The 22,202-nt window shown below is 38.6% G+C and overlaps 1 protein-coding gene across 1 annotated transcript; it reads left to right on the top strand.

Moving 5' to 3' along the window:
- Positions 1–789: 789 nt before the first annotated feature.
- On the top strand, positions 790–21,969 carry LOC113120364 (stonustoxin subunit beta-like). Its single transcript, XM_026290219.1, has 4 exons — positions 790–852; positions 15,367–15,540; positions 19,151–19,197; positions 20,995–21,969. Exons 2-4 carry the CDS (start codon positions 15,380–15,382, stop codon positions 21,561–21,563), a joined length of 777 nt encoding a protein of 258 aa, XP_026146004.1. The 5' UTR covers positions 790–852; positions 15,367–15,379; the 3' UTR covers positions 21,564–21,969.
- Positions 21,970–22,202: the final 233 nt, after the last annotated feature.

Raw genomic sequence — 22,202 nt, 5'->3', positions numbered from 1 at the left:
TAGATGATCTGACTGTGTGTGTCTGTAGATGATCTGACTGTGTGTGTCTGTAGATCATCTGACTGTTTGGCTGTAGAGGAACTGACTGTGTGTCTGTAGAGGAACTGACTGTGTGTAGATGATCTGACTGTGTGTCTGTAGATGATCTGACTGTGTGTGTCTGTAGATGATCTGACTGTGTCTGTAGATGAACTGACTGTGTGTCTGTAGATGAACTGACTGTGTGTGTCTGTAGATGATCTGACTGTCTGTGTCTGTAGATGATCTGACTGTCTGTGTCTGTAGATGATCTGACTGTGTGTTTGTAGATGATCTGACTGAGTGTGTCTGTAGATGATCTGACTGTGTGTGTCTGTAGATGAACTGACTGTGTGTGTCTGTAGATGAACTGGCTCTGTGTGTCTGTAGATGAACTGACTGTGTGTGTCTGTAGATGAACTGACTGTGTGTGTCTGTAGATGATCTGACTGTGTGTGTGTAGATGATCTCTCTGTGTGTCTGTAGATGATCTGACAGTGTGTGTGTAGATGATCTGTGTGTTTGTGTGTATGTGTGTGTGTGTAGATTATCTGACTGTGTGTGTGTGTGTGTGTGTGTGTGTGTCTGTAGATGATCTGACTGTATGTGTGTGTGTGTCTATATGATCTGACTGTTGGTGTGTTTTATTGTCTCTTTCAGTCTTGCTGTCTGTAATCTCACTGCTCAGTGTTGTGAGAGATTGTCTTCAGCTCTACAATCCTCAAACTGTGTCCTGAGAGAGCTGGATCTGAGGAACAATGACCTGCAGGACTCTGGTGTAAAGTTTATTTCTGATGGACTGAAGAGTCCAAACTGTCAGCTGCAGATACTGAGGTATTAAGAACATAAAAGAGATCATTTACAGCAGGGCTCTGAACCGGTTCAAGGAATGAAAACGTAAACTGGAAACAAATGAAATTTTGACAAGAACAGAACCAGAAACAGAAAGAAAATCTAATTTTATAGTTCCGAACAGAATCGAAAATATGAAATGACCATTAACCGGTTAATAAAGTTATTTTATCGTTCCATTCAATATTTGAAATTTGCTGTCAATGAATCATGAATTCCAGATGTACGGCATATGCAAATGTGACGCTGAAGCCAGAGAGTGAAATGTCCTCTCAGCTGTGAACTCATCATAGGTCAGTCTCAATGGCAACGCACCGCCCTTAGAGTTTATCTGAGGATAGTGTGAGATAAATTCCACAGATCACACACCTGCAGTATTTCTGTGAATAGAGAAAACAGAAAAACTAACCCCTATAGGCTTACATAAAGAGGAATACAGGCATATACACTAAATATATTTCACTTAAATCATATGAACAGATTAACGAAATGAAAGAAAAGGTGTGCTATGGTTCATTTTGACACATTCCAAAGTTTTCGGAAAGGAAAAAGAAAATGCAGAGAGAAGTTTTCTTTATTTTGCAAAAGTTGACAGCTTTGAAAAATTTCTTGCTTCTATATAACCAATCAGCTTTCGTATGACCATCGCACTGACACAACATCATTTTGTGTTAAAGAAACAAATAAAAAGTTAGACTGCTCCGTTGTACAACATGTTGCGTTCAGAGTGACCGCGCCTCACTGTGCTGATAAAGCCGATTTGAAGGATGATGTTTTATGTAGAAGTACTAGAGGGCTAATAAAATGCATTGCCGCAACTTTAGTTTTTTTTTTTTTTTTTTTTACTTTCAAAACGCAATCTTTCATCCTTTTTTTTTTTACAATGCATAAACTATTTTTAAATATCTTGAAAAAAATTTTTTTATGTCTTTAAAGTCTTTTTTTTTTTTTTTTTTTTTTTGTAGCCTACATTTGGCCAAATTCTAGGAAAGATGACTAAGCACAGCGGGTTATTGACTAACCTTAGATCTCTATTTTTTTATTATTATTACATTACTATTATAGTAGGGAGTGAAACCTAAGGTTAAAATTAATGTTCTATAACTTTAAATAAGATATAAAGGTAAGATTGCGAGAACAGAGACCCTCGATTAGAAGCGCGGGAGAGAATAGTCTGCGCAGTTATAAGAGGTAGAGAGAGAGAGAGAGAGAGAGAGGGAGAGAGGTAGAGAGAGACAGAGAGAGAGACTTTCAACTTTTAAAACACTTTAATACCAATAGAGCTAAAAATACGACATAAATCACAAACAACATAAAACAGATCACATCACCAATCAAATGTTTCAACATATCTACATTATGGCCTTCAGCAGCCATTCTGCGGGTTTTCCAAATGGCTAACTTGGCTTGACCAACTATAAAATTTGCCAAGGTACACTTCACCCTGTGCTCTGTAGAATACTTACATCCACAAATAAAAAAATACCTTATTAAAGAGATACCCCAAATTTTCAAGAACTCTTCCCAGTAAAGCAAACAGTGGTATTAATCTAGAACATTCAATAAAAACATGGAAAACAGTTTCTGATTCGGAGCAAAACATACAAAGAGGTGAAACATTCAAATTAAACTTAGAAACAAACTTATTTGTGGCCAGCACACAATGCAAAGTTCTCCACTGAAAGCCTCCAGAGAGTCTCCAAGAAGGATTAACATTATCAGGAATCTTAATATATTCTCTCCATTTTGTATCACACCTGTGCTTAATATCATTATAACAATCTGACTTTATGCATATCTGATAACGCTCTTTTTTTTCCCAAAGTCTCAAAATTAAGCTCTTTTAACCCTTTAAATTTCAGAATCTTCCCTTCTTGATCGTCTTCGATACAAAATCTAGGAGACACCAATAATTTAGGAAAAAAAACATTGTATAGGTTCGCCAGACAGAAAACAATCAGCCGACTGGAGCAACTGTGAGGGGAATGCAACCTTTATCTCATCAATAAACTGCTCCACTTTCCTTACTGATCTTAACCCAAGCTGACCACAAATTTCTTCTGAAGATATCCATTTTTTAGAGATAACATCAATTAAATCTACAACTTTTGTCAGACCTTTATCGATGAATTTTTTCACAATAGTGTTAGACTTGCAATCACTGTCACCTAGAAAGGAATTATAAAACAATGGTTCATTTAAACCTAAATGGTCAAAATCTTGTCTTGACTTCCTTTAAAACAGTCCAAGAATCCAAAACTGAAGCATAAAAATTAACATCGGGCATAAAAAAAAAACATTATGCAAAGACATCAAAAACAAGTGCTTATCAAAGTGAAACCCACCAAACATTCTGAGCAGAGCCAGACCAAAAGATACCCATGGGATATGTTCATTGGAATACAGTAAACTTTGAACAACTTTTAATCTCATTGATTTAACTTTAGCTTTGAGGTCAATTAGTCCTTGACCTCCTTCATTAACTGGATCAATAAATCAAAAAATTTGGAGGGCCTCCATCCTCCCAGTAACCCATCAAAAAAGTTGCACTCTTCAGCCAGTTTATTCTAGAGGAAGATGCCTTCTGATAAACCTTGAGGGATGATATTAAATTATTTACATCTTCATCTGACTTTATCACCACAGTGACATCATCAGCATAAACACTGAGTCTGACTGTTACCACCCCACTGCTAGATACAGAGCAAGTTGTTGAAATCCCACTTAGCTGTCGTCTCAAATCTACCAGCAGTGGTTCAATTAATATGCCATATAAAATACCTGAAAGGCCACAACCTTGCCTTATGCCTCTGCCAGCTAAAAAAGGCCTTGTAAGTGTTCCATTTATTTTCAGCATGCTGTACACATTAGTGTATAACAACTTTACATAAGAAATAAAGGATCGACCAGAACCAAAAGCTTTGAAACATTTAAAAAGGAAACCATGATCAACCCGGTCAAAGGCTTTTTCCTGATCCAGAGAAATAAAACCTTCATCAACGTTATGCACTTTGGCATAAGAAATCAAATCTCAAATCAAAAAAAGATTATTAAAAATCGACCGACCAGGAACACAGTAGGATTGATCTGCATGGATGACTGAAGCTATACAACATTTAATTCTATTAGTTAAAACTTTAGAAAGTATCTTATAGTCAACACCGAGTAAAGATACAGGACGCCAGTTTTTTATGTCTCCAAGGTCACCCTTCTTGGGTAATAAGTTTATCATAGCCCTCCGAAGGCTCAACGGAAGTGTTCCCTTTTCCAAACATTCCAAGAAGACCAAAAACAAGTCTTTTCCGATGACTGGCCAAAACCGCTTTTAGAATTCAGCACTTAGCCCATCTAGTCCTGGAGCTTTGCCTGGAGAAAATTCATTAACAGCTACAGTAAAATAATCAAAGGTCAGTGGTTGATCAAGCAAATGTTTCTCCTCATCTGCAAGACGAGGTAAGTCCTGAAGTAAAGAGTCAGCCATTCCAGCATCACAAGATTCAGCTTTATACAGATCTTCATAAAAAGATAGCGGATGGGAAATAATTCCACAATCATCAGTCACTTCTCTCCCATCTGGCAGTTTCAAATGACACAAATTCTTCCTATTTCCAATCTTCTCTTGGGCCCTTTCTTCTAAAAGATTGCGTAAAAGAAACTTGTTCCGTTCCAACATTTCAGCGGCATCAGCACCATCCTCCTCAACATCAATGTGAAGAAAGTCCTGTTCAAACTGTCTTATCTTACTCCCCAGAATGCTTTTATTGAAGGCAGTATAATTTTGACAAAAAAGTTTAACTTGCACCTTGCCATTGTCCCACCACTGACTTAAGGAGGTAACACTTTAAAATACTGTTTCTTACTTACTACATAACTAATTAGGAATTATTGAAGAACTAACAGGTGATTATTCATTAACACTTAACTCACTACTGTTAACTACTAAGAAAGATGTGTTAACTAATAAGTATGTAATATAATTTTATGATTGTGTTAAGTAACAGTTAGCTAATCAGTAACTAATATATTCTGTGATACCTCCTGAATAACTACTATTAATTATCTACTAGTTAAGGTTCAAGAAAAATAGCTATGAAATAACTACTTCTGAACAGTTATACGCAAAAAAAAAAAAAAAAATCTATAATAATCAGGCTGTGTCCCACAAATCAAGTACTTGAGTAAACGTACAGATACCCCAATAAAATATTACTCCAGTAAAATTATAAGTAGGCTTGTTAATTTTCAAAATTACTTGAGTAAAAGGACAAGTACAAAGAACTACTACAGTAGCAACTTTGTTACTGCCCAATTATTAGCCTATAATGGAAATGAAATATGGATTAAGTTTGCTTCTTAATGTTTAACTTTTGATTATGAAATGTTTGTTACATTAATTAAAATGTGGGCAGTATACATGTTAAAATGGAATAAAATATGCTGTATTAAGAAATGTTCTCATCTGAAATAAACAGATGAGAGTATTTTACAAAGTTAATGATTACTTTTATAGGTTGTTCTTAGTCAAAATGATGTAGTTTATTATTTACTAGGTTCACTTTAGAATTCTGTAAGTTCTACAAAATTATCTGATAATTCTTTATTAATTACTAATGGGTTCCCTATGTTTTCACTTTAGAATACTGTTTCAGATTCTAAGTAATTCTTCAGGAATTATTTGATAAATAATTATTAATTACTAATCGGTTCCCTATGTTTTCACTTTAGAATACTGTTTCAGATTCTAAGTAATTCTTCAGGAATTATTTGATAATTAATTATTAATTACTAATGGGTTCCCTATGTTTTCACATTAGAATACTGTTTCAGATTCTAATTAATTCTTCAGGAATTATTTGATAATTCTTTATTAATTACTAATCGGTTCCCTATGTTTTCACTTTGAAATACTGTTTCAGATTCTAAGTAATTCTTGAGGAATTATCTAATAATTCAGCCTGATCTCACAATCAAAACGTACATATTTAGACGTAAATTAAAACTGTCCAATACGTATGTGCCTTTACGTATTTACAGTGTTGTTTACGTATTATCCGGACGTAATTACAGGTTTCGATACGTAACTAAATTTACATAAAAACAATCTAAAATACGTACAGATAGAACGTGTTCTCTGACCAGTCAGTTATCCATAGAAAAATGCGTAACCCCACCCGAACCTAAACCTACCCAATTTATACAGAATGTTAAAAGAATAAAACATAATAAAACACAATTTTAGTAAAAATATAACATTAAAACGTTATTTTGAGCCACTAACGTTAATTCTACACCTACTCCTAAACCTACCAATAACCATTTCTTAAAATTACATAACGTTACTGTTATAAATAAACAAATAACAGACAAACAAACGTAACATTAATCATTTATTTTTTGCGAAAAGATCAAAAGTGGTACCAAAAGTAGTTCAAATGATAATGAGTTCCAGTCGCAGTCCTCTCTGGAGGTAATAGTTTTTATAAGGTACAGAGCAGAATTAAATTTATTAATCCATGAAATTATGAATCTGTCTTCTCTCCGTGAAGGCGCACTGGCGCAGTACTGATTTCAAATGTCTATCAACTGAAACACGGCATGTCGCAATCTGTGACGAATTAGGTGAGAACCAATGAGAGTTTGATATCAGTGCCGTAAACAGTGTCGTAACAGTGCCGTAAACCGTGTCGTAACGTTTCTCGAGGGTGGCGCACTGGCGCTATTTTCCAAGGGGCAAGGAACTCGACCGGAAGTTGAAGTCGGGTGGGGGCTGCCATCTTTTAGCAGAACTTCACTTGCGTTAGCATTCCCATTGACTCCCATTCATTTTGGCGTCACTTTGACAGCGAATAACTTTACATCTGAGGCGTTTAAAGACTCTGTTTGTCCATTATTTATTTCTAAAGATACACGACAATGTATAAAGGGCTCCATTACCTTCTATGTTACATTATGGCCCCGTATAAACAGTTTTTGTAAAAAATAGGCTAACGATTGCGTCATAACCACTCGGCTCTGTGTCGCATTACCGTACAGACAGGTGGAGAAGCTCGCAGGCAATTAACTTAATATGGCGTACTGGCGTTACATTTTAAAATACTATACAAAATAATTAATCAGAATACTTACTCCTGCTCACTCACGACAAAGAACTCCCCGCTCAAGCTCGCCGTCTCTGCAAGATTAACGATGGCAGTTTGCACACACAGCTACTAGAAGATTTACATCTGTCAGACAGGTTGCTGACGTCGTCAAGCTTCGTTTGAGTCTGCGCGTCAGAAACGGAAGTGCTAAAAAACGCTAAAACTGGGCTTCATTTGTCTCAATTGAGTTCCAATGGGGTCGCTGTGTCCATTTCTTTTACTGTCTATGCTATTTTCACATTCAAATCATATAACGAGCGCGGGCTTTGACTATGTGATGGTCGCTGTTACTGAGAATGAAGATGAAGATCGATTGATAAAGGGCTGAATTTGGATATGTTCCTTGCAAACTTCTGGATTCTAAAGATATGGAGTACAGCAAACAAATAAAATGGATGTGATTTGTAATTTCATGCTGTGCTTTTGTATGGTTGTAATGACACTCATTGGATAGGAGAAAATCGCACAGCAAAATATTGCAAAATGTTTCAGGTTCAAAATAAGTCATTCAGAATTATTTGATCATTAATTATTAATTACTAATGGGTTCCCTATGTTTTCACTTTAGAATACTGTTTCAGATTCTAAGTAATTCTTGAGGAATTATCTAATAATTATTTATTAATTACTAATGGTTTCCCAACATTTCCACTTTAGAATAGGTTTAATGTTTCAGGTTCAAAATAAGTCCTGCAGAATTATTTGATAATTAATTATTAATTAATAATGGGTTGCCTATGTTTTCACTTTAGAATACTGTTTCAGATTCTAAGTAATTCTTCAGGAATTATCTGATAATTCTTTGTTAATTACTAATGGGTTCCCAATATTTTCACTTTAGAATAGGCCTAATGTTTCAGGTTCAAAATAAGTCCTGCATAATTATTTTATAATTATTTATTAATTACAAATTGGGTACCTGTATTTTCACTTTTCCTGGTATATATATATATATATATATATATATATATATATATATATATATATATATATATATATATGATGTGGTATATGCTGAGGAGGCACACATACAGTACTGTATATAAAATATAAAAACTAAGGTAAGTTATCACAAGGCACTGGAGTGGGGTTCCTACTAGAAGGTGATTTCTTACAAAACACACTCACAAAACAATTTACTACATAGGCAAAACCTCTATAAAATGTATTGCATTTATTAATATTGCATTTTCATACTACTACTATTATTGCTAATAGCATTTATATGAAAGGGTCACAATTCAATGTAATAGTGTTAAACTGTTCATTAGTAGTTACTTCATAGTTATTTTTCTAGAACCCTAAGTAGTAGATAATCAATAGTAGTTCTTCAGGAGGTATGACAGAATACATTAGTTATTGATTAGCTAACTGTTACTTAACATAATCATAAAATTATATTACATACTGATTAATTAACACATCTTCCTTAGTAGTTAACAGTAGTGAGTTAAGTGTTAATGAATAATCACCTGTTAGTTCTTCAATAATTCCTTATAAGTTATGTAGTAAGTAAGAAACAGTATTCTAAAGTGTTACCCTTAAGGACTTATACTGCAATTTCCTCTCTCTCCAACTCTCCCAAAAAAGTGTAAAAGAGTGCACAAAATTGTGATCTAATAAAAGTTCATACTAAATTTCCAAATACAGTGCTTAGTAGTGCTCTGTGCAGTGGCAACGTCAACGGACATATAAAAGTGATCCGATAAGGGAGTAGGAGAAATACAACCATTAAAAAATTGAGCTCTGACATTTTTCTGCACATAAATTATATCAAGCCTGGCTCCAGATATCCTATTAGAATTAACTTTAACCCAAGTATACTGTTTAGTTTGGGGGAAAGTTTCTCTCCAAGTATCCACAAGGTGATGATAATTTATCAGAGTTTTAAGTACATCTGCAGACTGACTGTGGGGCTCCTCATGGTTCCTATCTAATGTGTGATCTGTGGTACAAGTAAAATCCCCAGCCAAAACAATCATCTTATCTTGAGTAATGTCACTATGAGCAACTATAACTTCGTTCTGAAACATTTTTGGGAGCATAAATATTAAAAAGTGAAAAGTTAGAGCCGTGAATCAACCCGCAACATTCGACCTGGGACTAATTCAAAAACACTTACAGGTAATCCTTTATTTTCAGGTCCGAGAAGGATCGCAACACCGGCACTGACATTACAACCATGACTCAGAATGACCTGTCCCTTCCATTCACTTTGCCATTGTACTTGATTTTCCAAATCCGAGTGCGTCTCTTGAAGAAAAACTGTACTAGACTTCTTTAACATAACATAGTCAAATAAACTACACCTTTTCATCACCCATTGATATTTAATGTTCCAAACCTCAAATTCAATTCAATTCAATTCAAGTTTATTTGTATAGCGCTTTTTACAATACAAATCGTTACAAAGCAACTTTACAGAAAATTATGTTTCTACAATATTTAGTAGTAGCTAGTAGTTTTTTGCGCATTTGACAGGATTTTAGAAAAAATAAAAAAAATAATAATAATACAAGACGTAGTCAGCTAGACGATGAACTATCAGTATTATTAATTAAGTTATTATATGATGCAGTCACACATTTAGCAATAATTGTTAGTTCTGTTTGTTGATTCAGGGTTAGCATCATCTGAGGTCCTCTGAGGGTCAGCATCATCTCTTCTCAGGTGTTCTGGATCCAGACTGGTGCTTGTGTAAGCGAAACATAGAAACAAAATTGAGACATCATTAGCATAGCTGCTGATCCAACAAAATAAAATTAGTTTAACCCAAGCTAATGAATAAAAATGCACCTTTGATTAGATGCAACTACACTCACAATTTAAAAGATACATTATTTGTATGCTTGGCGAAAGAGATGTGTTTTTAATCTAGATTTAAACCGAGAGATTGTGTCTGAACCCCTAACATTATCAGGAAGGCTATTCCAGAGTTTGCTATCCTAGGAACTACCAAAAGTCCAGTGTTTTGTGACCTTAGGGTGCGTGATGGGTTGTAGCGTGGTAGAAGGCTAGTTAGGTATGCAGGAGCTAAACCATTTAGGGCCTTATAGGTAAGTAATGATAATTTGTAACTGATACGGAACTTAATAGGTAGCCAGTGCAGAGACTGTAAAATTGGGGTAATATGATCATATTTTCTTGACCTCGTAAGGACTCTAGCTGCTGCATTTTGGACTACCTGTAGCTTGTTTATTGACTAAGCAGGACAACCACCTAGAAGTGCATTACAATAGTCCAGTCTAGAGGTCATGAATGCATAAACTAGCTTTTCTGCATCAGAAACAGATAACATGTTTCGTAGCTTGGCAATGTTTCTAAGATGGAAGAATGCAGTTTTTGTGACATTGGAAATATGATTTTCAAAAGACAAATTGCTGTCTAATATAACACCCAGATTTCTGACTGTAGAGGAAGTAACATTACATCCGTCTAGTTGCAGATTGTAATCTACAAGATTATGTGTAGTGTTTTTTGGTCCAATAATTAATATATCTGTCTTATCCGAATTTAATTGGAGAAAATTATTTGTCATCCAATCTTTTAAATTTTTAACACACTCTGTCAGCTTAGATAATTGGGAAGTTTAATCTGGTCTCGTTGAGATATATAGCTGAGTATCATCAGCATAACAGTGGAAGCTAATTCCATATTTTCTAATAATATTACCAAGGGGCAACATGTATATAGAAAATAGAAGGGGACCTAGGACGGATCCTTGTGGCACTCCATATTTTACTGATGATAAATGACAGGTAGGATCTAAACCATCTTAGAGCCTGCCCTTGAATGCCTGTATAGTTTTGTAATCTATCTATGAGTATGTCATGATCTATGGTGTCGAACGCAGCACTAAGATCAAGTAAGACTAGAAATGAGATGCAGCCTTGATCTGACGCAAGGAGCAGGTCATTTGTAATTTCAAAAAGTGCAGACACAACTTTTTCTAAAATTTCTAAAAATTTCTAAAATTTGAAATAGGCCTACACTGGGATCTAGTTTTGGTTTCTTAATAAGAGGCTTGATAACCACCAGCTTGAATGGCTTTGGGACGTGACCTAAAGATAACGACGAGTTAATGATATTGAGAAGTGTTTCTTCGGCTACAGGTAACAGCTCTTTCAGTAATTTAGTGGGTACAGGATCTAATAAACATGTTGTTGGTTTAGATACAGTGATAAGTTTATTTAGCTCTTCCTGTCCTATATTTGTAAAGCACTGCAGTTTATCTTTGGGTGCGATGGATTAAACTGAAGTGTTAGATGCTGTAGAATCTACATTCGCTATTGTATTTCTAATGTTATCCATTTTATCAGTGAAAAAAATCATAAAGTCATTACTATTTAACGTTGGTGGAATATTTGAATCAGGTGGCGTCTGGTAATTTGTTAACTTAGCTGCTGTGCTAAATAAAAACCTTGGATTGTTTTGGTTATTTTCTATGAGTTTGTGGATATGCTCTGCCCTAGCAGTTTTTAGAGCCTGTCTATAGCTGGACATACTGTTTTTCCATGCAGTTCTAAAAACTTCTAAGTTATTTTTTCTCCATTTGCGTTCAAGACTACGAGTTACTTTCTTGAGAGAGTGAGTATTACTGTTATACCATGGTACAGTACGTTTTTCTCTAACCTTTTTCAATTTGATCGGGGCAACAGCTTCTAATGTATTAGAGAAAATAGTGCCCATGTTGTCAGTAATTTCGTCTAATTCATGTGTATTTTTGGGTACAAATAGCAGTTGAGATAGATCAGGCAGGTTATTTGCGAATCTTTCTTTGGTGGCTGGAACAATAGTTCTGCCCAGACGGTATCGCTGTGACATATAGTTAATATCAGTTATACACAGCATGCACGATACAATGAAATGGTCTGTAATATCATCACTTTGAGCTACAATATCTATAGCAGTAAGATTGATTCCATGCGATATAATTAAATCTAGTGTATGATTAAAATGATGAGTGGGCCAAGTGACATTTTGCTTGACTCCAAAGGAGTTTATTAGGTCAGTAAACGCAAGTCCTCATTTGCATTATCAACGTGAATATTAAAATCTCCCATGATTAGCACCTTATCAACTGTAACTAGAAGGTCTGAGAGGAAATCTGCAAATTCTTTTAGGAATTCTGTATACAGCCCTGGTGGTCTATACAGAGTTGCCAGAGCAAGAGATACATTAGATTTCTTTTGCATGTCTGACAGAGTAACATTTAGCAGAAGTATTTCAAAAGAGTTAAACCTGTATCCTGTTTTCAGGGTAACATTGAGAATATCACTATATATTGTTGCAACACCATCGCCACGACCAGTCTGATGGGGCTCATGCTTATAACAGTAGTTTGGTGGAGTAGACTCATTTAGACCAAAATAATCATTTGGTTTTAGCCAGGTTTCAGTCAAGCAGAGTACATCAAAACTATTATCTGTGATCATTTCATTTAAAATAACTGCTTTTGGTGTGAGTGATCTAATATTTATGAGCCCAAACTTTAAAAATTGTTTTTGTTCATTTACTTTAAATTTTTTCTGGTTTAATTACGATAAGATTTTTTCTAGATCCTACATTATATTTATATTTTGACCTCACTATTCGGGGAACAGACACAGTCTTAATCGTTTTTACAGCGCAAGTACTTTTATCATTTAAGCGGGTGGAACAAAACTCATCATAATAGTTATCTGAGAATTGACTTACTAGTCACATGGAGTGAAGTGTCCTGGAGATGTTGTCATAGAGAAGCTCCGCTCCAATTTTGCTGGGGTGTAATCCATCAGCGCGAAACAGCCTAGGACGCTCCCAGAAAAGATTCCAGTTATTAACAAATAGCAGTTTCTGTTCTTTACACCATGACAACAACCATTCATTTAAAGCAAAAAGTCTACTGAACCTTTCGTGTCCTCGTCGATACGTGGGCAGTGGTCCTGACACGACGATCGTCGCCGCGGGCGTCGTGCTGCGAACCATCTCGATCAGGCTCCTGAAGTCCCTCTTCAGCGTCTCCGTCTGCCGCAGCATGGTGTCGATAACCCCGCCGTGAAGCACGACCGCTCTGGGGCTCTCGTCGGCCTTCAGGATCGCGGGTATCTGCGCAGAAACATCGAGAACACGAGCACCAGGCAAACAATGAGTGTGCACTTTACCTTCGACTAACGTAGCACTTACTTGTCGGACGAAGGAGTCTCCGATGATCACAGCCATGTGTGCCAAAGGTGCCATGAAAAAATAAATGCAGCTCAAAAATAAATACAAAACAGGTGGAGAGAGAACTGTACATGCATTTCCCCCCACCCACAATTCCGTCCGGCACGAGACTAGAACCCACAACCCTTCAATTGGGAGTCCAACCCTCTAACCATTAGGCCACGACTTCCCATTGTACATGCAAAATACTTCTTACATTACACAGAAGTTTCTTTAGCCGATATCGTTTTGGTCTGTCAAGCTCGTCAAATGTAGCCTCCCTCATAGCCACAGTACAAGAATCCAAAAACAACTTTAGATCCTGGAAAAACAGCTCATTATTAGGCTAGCGAAGCCCTTTCGTTTTATCAAGAAAGCTATTGATCTGCTGAACTGAATATAATAATGTATTCCTACCTTCAAATGCATGTATCGCATCCGTCTCGTCATCTTCAGCACACAAATCTTCGCAGTCTCTATCAAAATCCTCATTCTGTGACTTTGAATCCACCACTGCTTGTGAAGCATTGTCTTCTTGAGTTTCTTCACCGCTGAACGTTTCAATCTCAGTTACAGCAGAGCTTGCCTGTTTTCCTTGTTAAGGTGTAACAGCCTCAAGCAAATTCTCTGGATGCACCTGTTCATCGCTCACCCCCGGCTATATAGCCTCGGCCGCGGGATCATTACTCACGTTAACCGGTCTCTCATGAGAGCTACTCGGTGCAGCTTGTACCGTGGCCTGCGAGAGTTGAAGCGGCACCGCGTCCTCAGTAGTATCAGTCACATAGACCGCCACTTCCTCATTAACAACATTACGATTTGGGCAAGTCTGTCTGAAATGCCCTAAATCGCCGCAAATAAAACATTTCATGGATTCTGAACTGATAAAGATGGTGTAATCTTTATTCTCAATGGTTAATTTCACTGACAAATTTAGAGGCTCACACTGAGCAATCAGAATCATGAAAACTTGACACCGAAAGGACACTACATGCTTTAATTACGGATTTTTACATCCAAGCGAAATCAACTTAATTGAACTTACTTATTTACCGAATCTCTTTAATATTTCCTCCAACTTTTCATTTTTTACATACGGAGGCACGTTCGACAAAATGATCTTTTTTGATGGGCTTGACAGAGGCAAAACGGGCACAAACGTATCCCTGATTATTAATCCACTCTCAACCAACCCATCTGCCATTTGGCTTTCACTTAGAAAAATAACTATAGCCTTATTCATACGAGAAGCGGACCTGATGTTAACGCTGCCAACTACCGCACTCACGACCATCAGACAATCTTCCACTGATACCGACGCATGAGGCATGCATTTACAGCGGTGCCTGATTGTCAGACACGAGAAATCACCCGCTTTTGTCTCCATCCTTGCACTCGCTGACCGAAGTCAGCTTAAACAACTTTACCGCCACCAAAAACAAAACAAATTTAGAAAACAACAAATAAAGAAGAGAAATTATCCACTCAAACTCAGAGCCACTCACACCCACGCCAAACTCCGTCCGTCCATTTGCTCCCAGCATGCAACGCGCACAGAGAGAGAGAGAGAGGTACAGAGAGAGAGAGAGACACACAGAGAGAGACAGAGATAGAGAGAGAGTGGGAGAGGTAGAGAGAGAGAGATAGAGAGAGAGAGAGGTGAGAGAGAGAGAGAGAGAGAGAGAGAGAGAGAGAGAGAGATGACCCACACTGTGTAATCAGATGTGGCTAATTCATGATGTTCACCTCTTCATGTTTAATAAATCAAATGTTATGATCTGCCGAGCTTCCTGTCGGTGTCCTCCTTACAACAAAGACAACGAGTAAGCACTGTAAAGCCTGCATATAGAAATGACGTGCGTTACATTATTATTAGGCAAATTATAGACACATAATATTGTTTTTAAAGAATAACGGTATTAACCGGTATTTTTTCCTGCCGAAAACCGGTTTCAGAATGCTAATAATTCAGAGGAACGGAGGAACAGAAACGTTAAAATATTGATTCTGCTCAGAGTGAACCGATTGAATTTTCTTTTCGTTTTCAAGCCCTGATTTACAGTCAACTGATCACAAAGTGTGTGTGTAGATGATGATGTGCGTGTGCGTTTGTGTCTATAGATGAACTGACTGTATGTCCGTAGATTATGTCTCTTTGTGTGTGTGTCTGTAGGTTGTCTGGCTGTATGGTGACAGAGGAAGGCTGTGGTTATTTGTCTTCAGCTATGAGTTCAAAGCCCTCACACCTGAGAGAGCTGGATCTGAGCTACAATCACCCAGGACAATCAGGAGTCCACCTGCTCAAACACAAACTGCAGGATCCAAACTATAAACTGCAGATACTCAAGTATGTCAAACACTAATACTGACGTACTGAACATGTGTGTGAATGATGCAGATCTACATTAAATTATGTTTTATTAACAACATTTGGGAGGAGCTTTGTACGTCTCTTTGTACGTCTCTTTTTAGTAAGTTAACCCTCCAAAACAGTCATTAGAGTCATCGGCGAGCCTGATCCGTGCTCCAGATTCCACCGCTGCAAAACCTCTCCTCCCTCCTCTGTTCAATCTTTTCCTCCAGCTCTCTCTACATCTTTCTGTGTCCTGCAGCTCCTGTAACAGATGCTGGCGTGAGGCTGCCTCCACCAGCGGCTCAAGCCTATGCTCCCCCTCCATTCCCTTCTTCACCTCTCTCTGTGTTCCTCCCATAGACTGTATAAACACATGGATGTAGGCCACACCCTTAATTATGCAGAACTTTAAGTCTTAATATAATTTAAACGGATGAGTTATAAAACAATCCCCCCCCTCACAGTTGTCATGAAGGGTAAAATTAGCTATATAGACCAAACTCATTTTTTGCACCAGGCTGTAAACATGTTTTTTTCTGCTGAAAAGTTGGGCATTTTAACATGGAGAGTCTATGGGACTGACTCTCTTCTGCAGCCAGCCTCAAGCGTCCGGTCGATGAATTACAGTTTAAGTCTCTTCCTTGTTGTCGTCACCCCACATAGCAAAGGTCTTCTGGCCCAGATCCGGGCCACACATGACTTTTCCCTTGGCCCAAGTACCGCAAAGAATGACGGCCCGGAAGTGTTTTGATCTGGGACTAAAGTGGGACCGCAGTTTATTTAGGTAACAGCTTGAGGTTATTTGCATGATTTCAATCATCATGCAGTAACCAACCTAACTGTGGATTGAAGAACAGAATTGAGAGAGAGAGAAACCAGAGTTTGTTGAGGCAGTGTCATATATGGATCGACTCCTTGTGGTTGAGGAGGAACCGAGCGCCAACCTCCCGCTCTCTCTCATCCCACATAGCAAAGGTCTTCTGGCCCAGATCCGGGCCACACATGACTTTTCCCTTGGCCCAAGTACCGCAAAAAATGACGGCCCGGAAGTGGCCCAGAACTGGATTAAAGACTCGGGCCACACATGGGCCATAACCGGCCCGAATCTTAGCCAGTTAATCAGCCTTAGCTGACCCTTAAGTCAACCAGAATCCCCAAATCTGAGCCACACCTGATCCTTATATAGCCCACACCCAGCGGGAGGTTGGCGCTCGGTTCCTCCTCAACTGATGGGGAATGGAACCATATGCATTCTCCAGATCCAACCAAACTACGTGCAGATCTTGTTTTTCCCGCTTGGCTGTCTGAATCTGCTCCCAGATCATAGTTGAATGTTCTACGCAACCGGGGAACCCTGGGACACCACGACTTTTGTGGGAAGTCGTGGCCTAATGGTTAGAGGGTTGGACTCCCAATTGAAGGGTTGTGAGTTCTAGTCTCGTGCCGGACGGAATTGTGGGTGGGGGGAGTGCATGAACAGCTCTCTCTCTCCACCTTCAATACCACGACTTAGGTGCCCTTGAGCAAGGCATTGAACCCCCAACTGCTCCCCGGGCGCTGCAGCATAAATGGCTCCGGGTGTGTGCTCACAGTGTGTGTGTGTGTGTGTTCACTGCTCTGTGTGTGTGCACTTCGGATGGGTTAAATGCAGAGCACAAATTCTGAGTATGGGTCACCGTACTTGGCTGAATGTCACTTCACTTTCACACCTGCCTTTTGGCAACTTGTATCAATGTAGCAGTTGCTCAGGAGGTAATTGGTTAAGCGCTTGACCACCACAGAAAAAAATATTTCCCCTCCACGTTTAGCAGTGCAATGCCTCTAAACTGGTTGATGTTGTGGGAATTTTGTTCTTTTGGAATGAAAGTTGTCACTGCACGGCTCCATTCTGAGGGGATGTTCTGGGCCTTCCATGATACTCTCATCAGCTTCCAGAGTAGCTTCAGCACCATGGGACATCTCTTATAAACCCTGTAGGGCACGCCATTGAGACCTGGTGCAGAGGCAGACCTTGCCCTGTCTACCACTAGCTTGATTTCAGCCCATTTGGGTGGTGTCATGTCAAATTCAATGGCTGGCTCAGCAGGACAAGGCACATGTCCTGGTGACCCAAGCGGGATGTTCTTTCCTTGGTCAGTTAGCTGGTTCTCCTGCACGGTAGCTTCCAGCCTCCCGCTTTTTTTCTCTTCCAACAGGCTTCGGGCATATTTGAAAGGGTCCCGAAAGAAACTCAATCACTCCTTCTCTTTCTTGCCTCTTCGCTTCCAGATCCACTCTGCCCTTCTCAGGGTTGCAAGACTGCTTCTGATCTGGTCCCAGAGCACTTTCAGACCCTCCTTTTCGTTCTCATCTGCTTTCTGCCAGGTCTTCCTAAGCAGCCTCCTCTCCTTCACAAGCTTGTGAATCTCTCGCTCACGCCTTCCCACCTCCCTAGGGATGTTCTTCCTCTGGGTTACCTCCCCAACCTCTCTTTGCCCTCCCCATAAACAATACTGCCAAAGAGGTTAAGCTTGGTGATTGTGCTGCCTCGTAGTGAATTCTCAAGTATGATGTGCAGATCTTGGTCGAAGCTTTCCCAGGCAGCTTTTTCTATGGATTTTGGTCATTTGACTTTGGTTGGTCTCTCCCCCTGCCTGTCTTGTGGGGTTGCTACTGGGTGTCTCTGCGTGACGTTCCCGCTCTGGGCTGTGCGCCTGTTGTTGACTTTGGGCCTGCTGCTGGTGCGCTGCTCCACCATCCGCAACAGTGAAATCAGTAACGCTGTGGTGCTCAACCCAAATCTGACTTCTCCTTGTCTGACCTTTGGTCCATCTTCCATCCCACCTCTCGGTGGACCTTCAGGCTGTCTTTCTTTGTTTGTGCTCGTAGTTAGTTAGGGTGTCCCCGGTATGAGGACCTGTGGAGAGGGTAACTAGCCCGTCCGCCCCGGTGCAGTCTTTCCTGCCTGCCGTCAGTCGGTCTTTCCCGGCTGCCCTCCAGTCTTTCCTGGACGCCAAACGCCCTATTCACAGTAGTTACTGGTGTTCCAGACATTGTAGATAGTAGCACAGGCAAGTGACTGCCTGATAAGCATTTCTGCTTGTTGCACCTCCGACGGTGCCATTGCGGGTAGCTGCAGGGTCATCAGCCGGGAGCCACCCTTCATTGATGTTTCGCTCCATTAATCCCGAAACATCTCACGGTGCTGGAGCAACGACAGGGAGCCGCCGCCTGCAGCTAGCCCTAGGAACCATGCTTTCCACACGCCTGGTAAAATAGTAAAGTAAAATAGTTTTCATCATTGATAATAATCAGAAATGTTTCTTGAGAGTCAAATAAATTGTAATGATTTCTTGAAGGTCATGTGACACTGAAAACTGGAGTAATGATGAAGAAAATCATGCTTTGCATCACAGGAATAACATTTTATAATTTATTAAAATGTAAAACTTTTTTGTATTTGTAATAATATATATATATATATATATATATATATATATATATATATATATATATATATATATATACAGTGCTGGGGGCGTGGCTTGTGGGCATGGTCAACAACTTTTGACTCAGTCTGATTATATGAGTGTCAACTTATGAACCTGTATTTGTGTGTTTATAGTGTGGATCATGGAGGAGAGAAGATGATGAGAGCAGGACTACGAAAGTGTAGGTCTACACTAACACACACACAAACAGAGAGAGAGAGAGAGAGAGAGGGAGAAAACACACACACACGTTTGTTTTTGTGAAAAGTGTGTCCATCCCATAGGTGTAATGGTTTTTATACTCTACAAACTGTATATTTTATGGCCCTACACCAACCCTACACCTAACCCTAACTCTCACAGGAAACTTTGTGCAGTTTTAATTCTCAAAAAAACTCATTCTGTATGATTTATAAGCGTTTTAAAAAATGGGGACATGGGTTATGTCCTCATAAGTCACCCTCTCCTTGTAATACCTGTGTCATACCCATGTCATTATACAGAGTTGTGTCCTGATATGATACAAAAACAAGAGCGCACACACACAGTGTGTTCAGTCGTAAAGCTGCAGGAGATACTGAAAAAACTCTCTTTTTATTTGTGTTATCTTTGTATTATCTTATTATTTTAGTGATTAGAATCAGTATGTTTGAGGCTAAATTAATTATTTAAGCCTCATGTCCTCGCGAGTCGTGAATGGTTCTCAAATCAAGAGGACGTGAAAGGACTCTCTTTTGGTTATTTTCCCACTTTAGCAAGTGAACAAATATTCATTGTTTTGTTTCTAAGCCGCTAATAAAAACCTGGGGGACTGAGTCATTTGTGTCTGAACTGGACAGATGATTTGAAGCGATGTCCTCGAGTGTGGATTCAGTTTAATCATGTAAACCTTTAGATTCACCCTCGGCTTGTGACAGCTGAAGAGGATCTTGTGCGATCGCATCTCTGATTACTCTTGAGAAACTGAAAGATGAAGTATAGGCTACAGAAGGACAAATATCCAAACTTGAAAAAGAAAGCCAGTGTTGATCTGTGTCTCCTGCAGGTGTACAGCTGTACTGTGTGTATCATGAGCGCTCAGACTGACCTGAGACCTGAGACACACAGACATTTCAGCAGTTATTATAGACCTGTGTGTGTCCCGTGTTTCTGTCACTGAACCAGTCATCACATTAATTATCACTTTATCACTCTTTTACATGCCAGAGTCAATCTCTGAATATAAATATCTAATCGTCTACAACACTTAATGTGTTGGGTATTTTACTAATGGGAATACAACAAATTCATGACAATGTTTTACATTCAAAATTTATAGTGAAAAGTACTTTAAAAGCATCTGGAATGCAATCAAGTAATTTTAAAACTGTTTTTAAAGCATTTGCTGCCTGGATTAAAAAAAGAGGCTTCAGACAAATCCTTCAAACAGTTCTCCGTCTGCCGCTAACAGCTTTGATGTGATCACGACGTGAAGAGGAGTCAATTATTGCACTTATACTACAGTTACCACACCTCAAGACATCGATCAGATGATTTATTTAAAGAGATTCGTCTGGTTTTTGTTCTTAAATCACTATTGTGAGTGTGATGATTTACTGCTCAAGAAACATTTATTATTATCAAACTAGAAAACAGTTTTGCTGCTTCAAAGCCAATGATATATTACCATTTAAAATACAATGAAAAACTTTATATATATAAAATAACAATAATACTTTTATTCACCAAGAACAAATGAAATAGCTCAAAGGTGACAGTAAAGACATCTTGATCCTCTCGTGAGCAGCGTTTTGAGCTCAGATAAGATAACGGTCGTTCACTCAGATTTCAGACATCACTACAGAATGTGTGACAGCTGATGTAGTGCACTATATAGTGTATAGGGAGCGCTTTCAGACACAGCTCTAGTCAAAGCTGTAAACACACAGACATCTTCAGTGTTGTGTTGTTCTTGATGTTTCTCTCTTCTTGTGTTCAGATGCCTGTGATCTCACACTGGATCCAAACACAGCAAACACTGAACTCGTTCTGTCTGATGAGAACAAGAAGATCACATTAGTGAAAGATTGTCAGCCGTATGCTGATCATCCAGAGAGATTTGATGATGCTCATCAGGTTCTGAGTGTTGAGAGTCTGACTGGACGCTGTTACTGGGAGACTGAATGGAGCGGAGATAGTGCTGTAATATCAGTGTCATATAAAGGAATCAACAGGAAAGGAGGAGGGAGTGACTGTGTGTTTGGATACAATGACAAATCCTGGAGTCTGTTCTGCTCTGATAACAGATTCACTGTCCGTCACAATTATAACAGAACGGATATTCCTGCTGTCCGTTCATCCTGTAAGAGAGTAGGAGTGTATGTGGACGTGTCGGCCGGCTCTCTGTCCTTCTACTGCGTCTCTGACACACACACACACTCACACTTACACACACACACCCTCACACACTTACACACACTCAACACCACATTCACTGAACCCCTCTATGCTGGATTTAGGGTTTACAATGATTCCTCCGTGTCTTTGTGCACTGAAAAAAAGAAGTAAATTTACTTAATTTTGATTTGGCAAGTTTTTGCACAAGCATTTTTCAAGTAAATTTACACATTTGGAAATTAAGTAAATCTAAGTTAAGTAAAAATAAAAAAACTAATAAGTACATGTAACTTGACCTGTTAAATTTTATTGAGTAAATTTAAATTAAGGCATTTAGCAGACACTTTTATCCAAAGCGTCTTACAGTGCATTCAGGCTGACAATCTTCACCTATCATGTGTTCCCGGGGAATCGAACACAAAACCTTGCGCTTCCTAATGCAATGTTCTTCCACTGAGCTACAGGAACACTTCAAGAGTCTGTGAAAAATAAGTGCACATTTCACTTACTTACTTTTTTATTTTGGAAAAAGGAATTAGGAAAAGTTTTTACACTAATAAAAAAACCTGAGATTCTAGAAATTTCTAAATGTAAAATATTTTTTTTCAAAACAGTTTTATCAAATGAGGGTAAATAAGTCTCTCACTTCTGTCCCTTTAAACCAGTTTACAGCAAAGACAGCACGAAGGACTGGATGCACATGATAAATATTCTGCAATTAAGAAAACAGACAAAAGAATATTAAATGGTAGAGAGACTCTTTCTGATGTTCACATGCACACAAACTCATCAAATCTCACATCACTACAT

Source organism: Carassius auratus, chromosome 1 (genome assembly GCF_003368295.1).
Source record: "Carassius auratus strain Wakin chromosome 1, ASM336829v1, whole genome shotgun sequence".
Classification (NCBI taxonomy): domain Eukaryota; kingdom Metazoa; phylum Chordata; class Actinopteri; order Cypriniformes; family Cyprinidae; genus Carassius; species Carassius auratus.
The sequence above is the reverse complement of the archived record's forward strand: the minus strand, read 5'-3'. Positions and strand labels throughout refer to the sequence as shown.

Bases quoted from the DNA above. Each gene is read 5' to 3' on its own strand.
- LOC113120364 (XM_026290219.1), top strand. From the start codon at position 15,380: ATGGTGACAGAGGAAGGCTGTGGTTATTTGTCTTCAGCTATGAGTTCA. The intron at 15,541-19,150 runs GTATGTCAAACA...GTGTGTTTATAG, and splicing joins TATAAACTGCAGATACTCAA to TGTGGATCATGGAGGAGAGA. The intron at 19,198-20,994 runs GTAGGTCTACAC...TCTTGTGTTCAG, and splicing joins GAGAGCAGGACTACGAAAGT to ATGCCTGTGATCTCACACTG.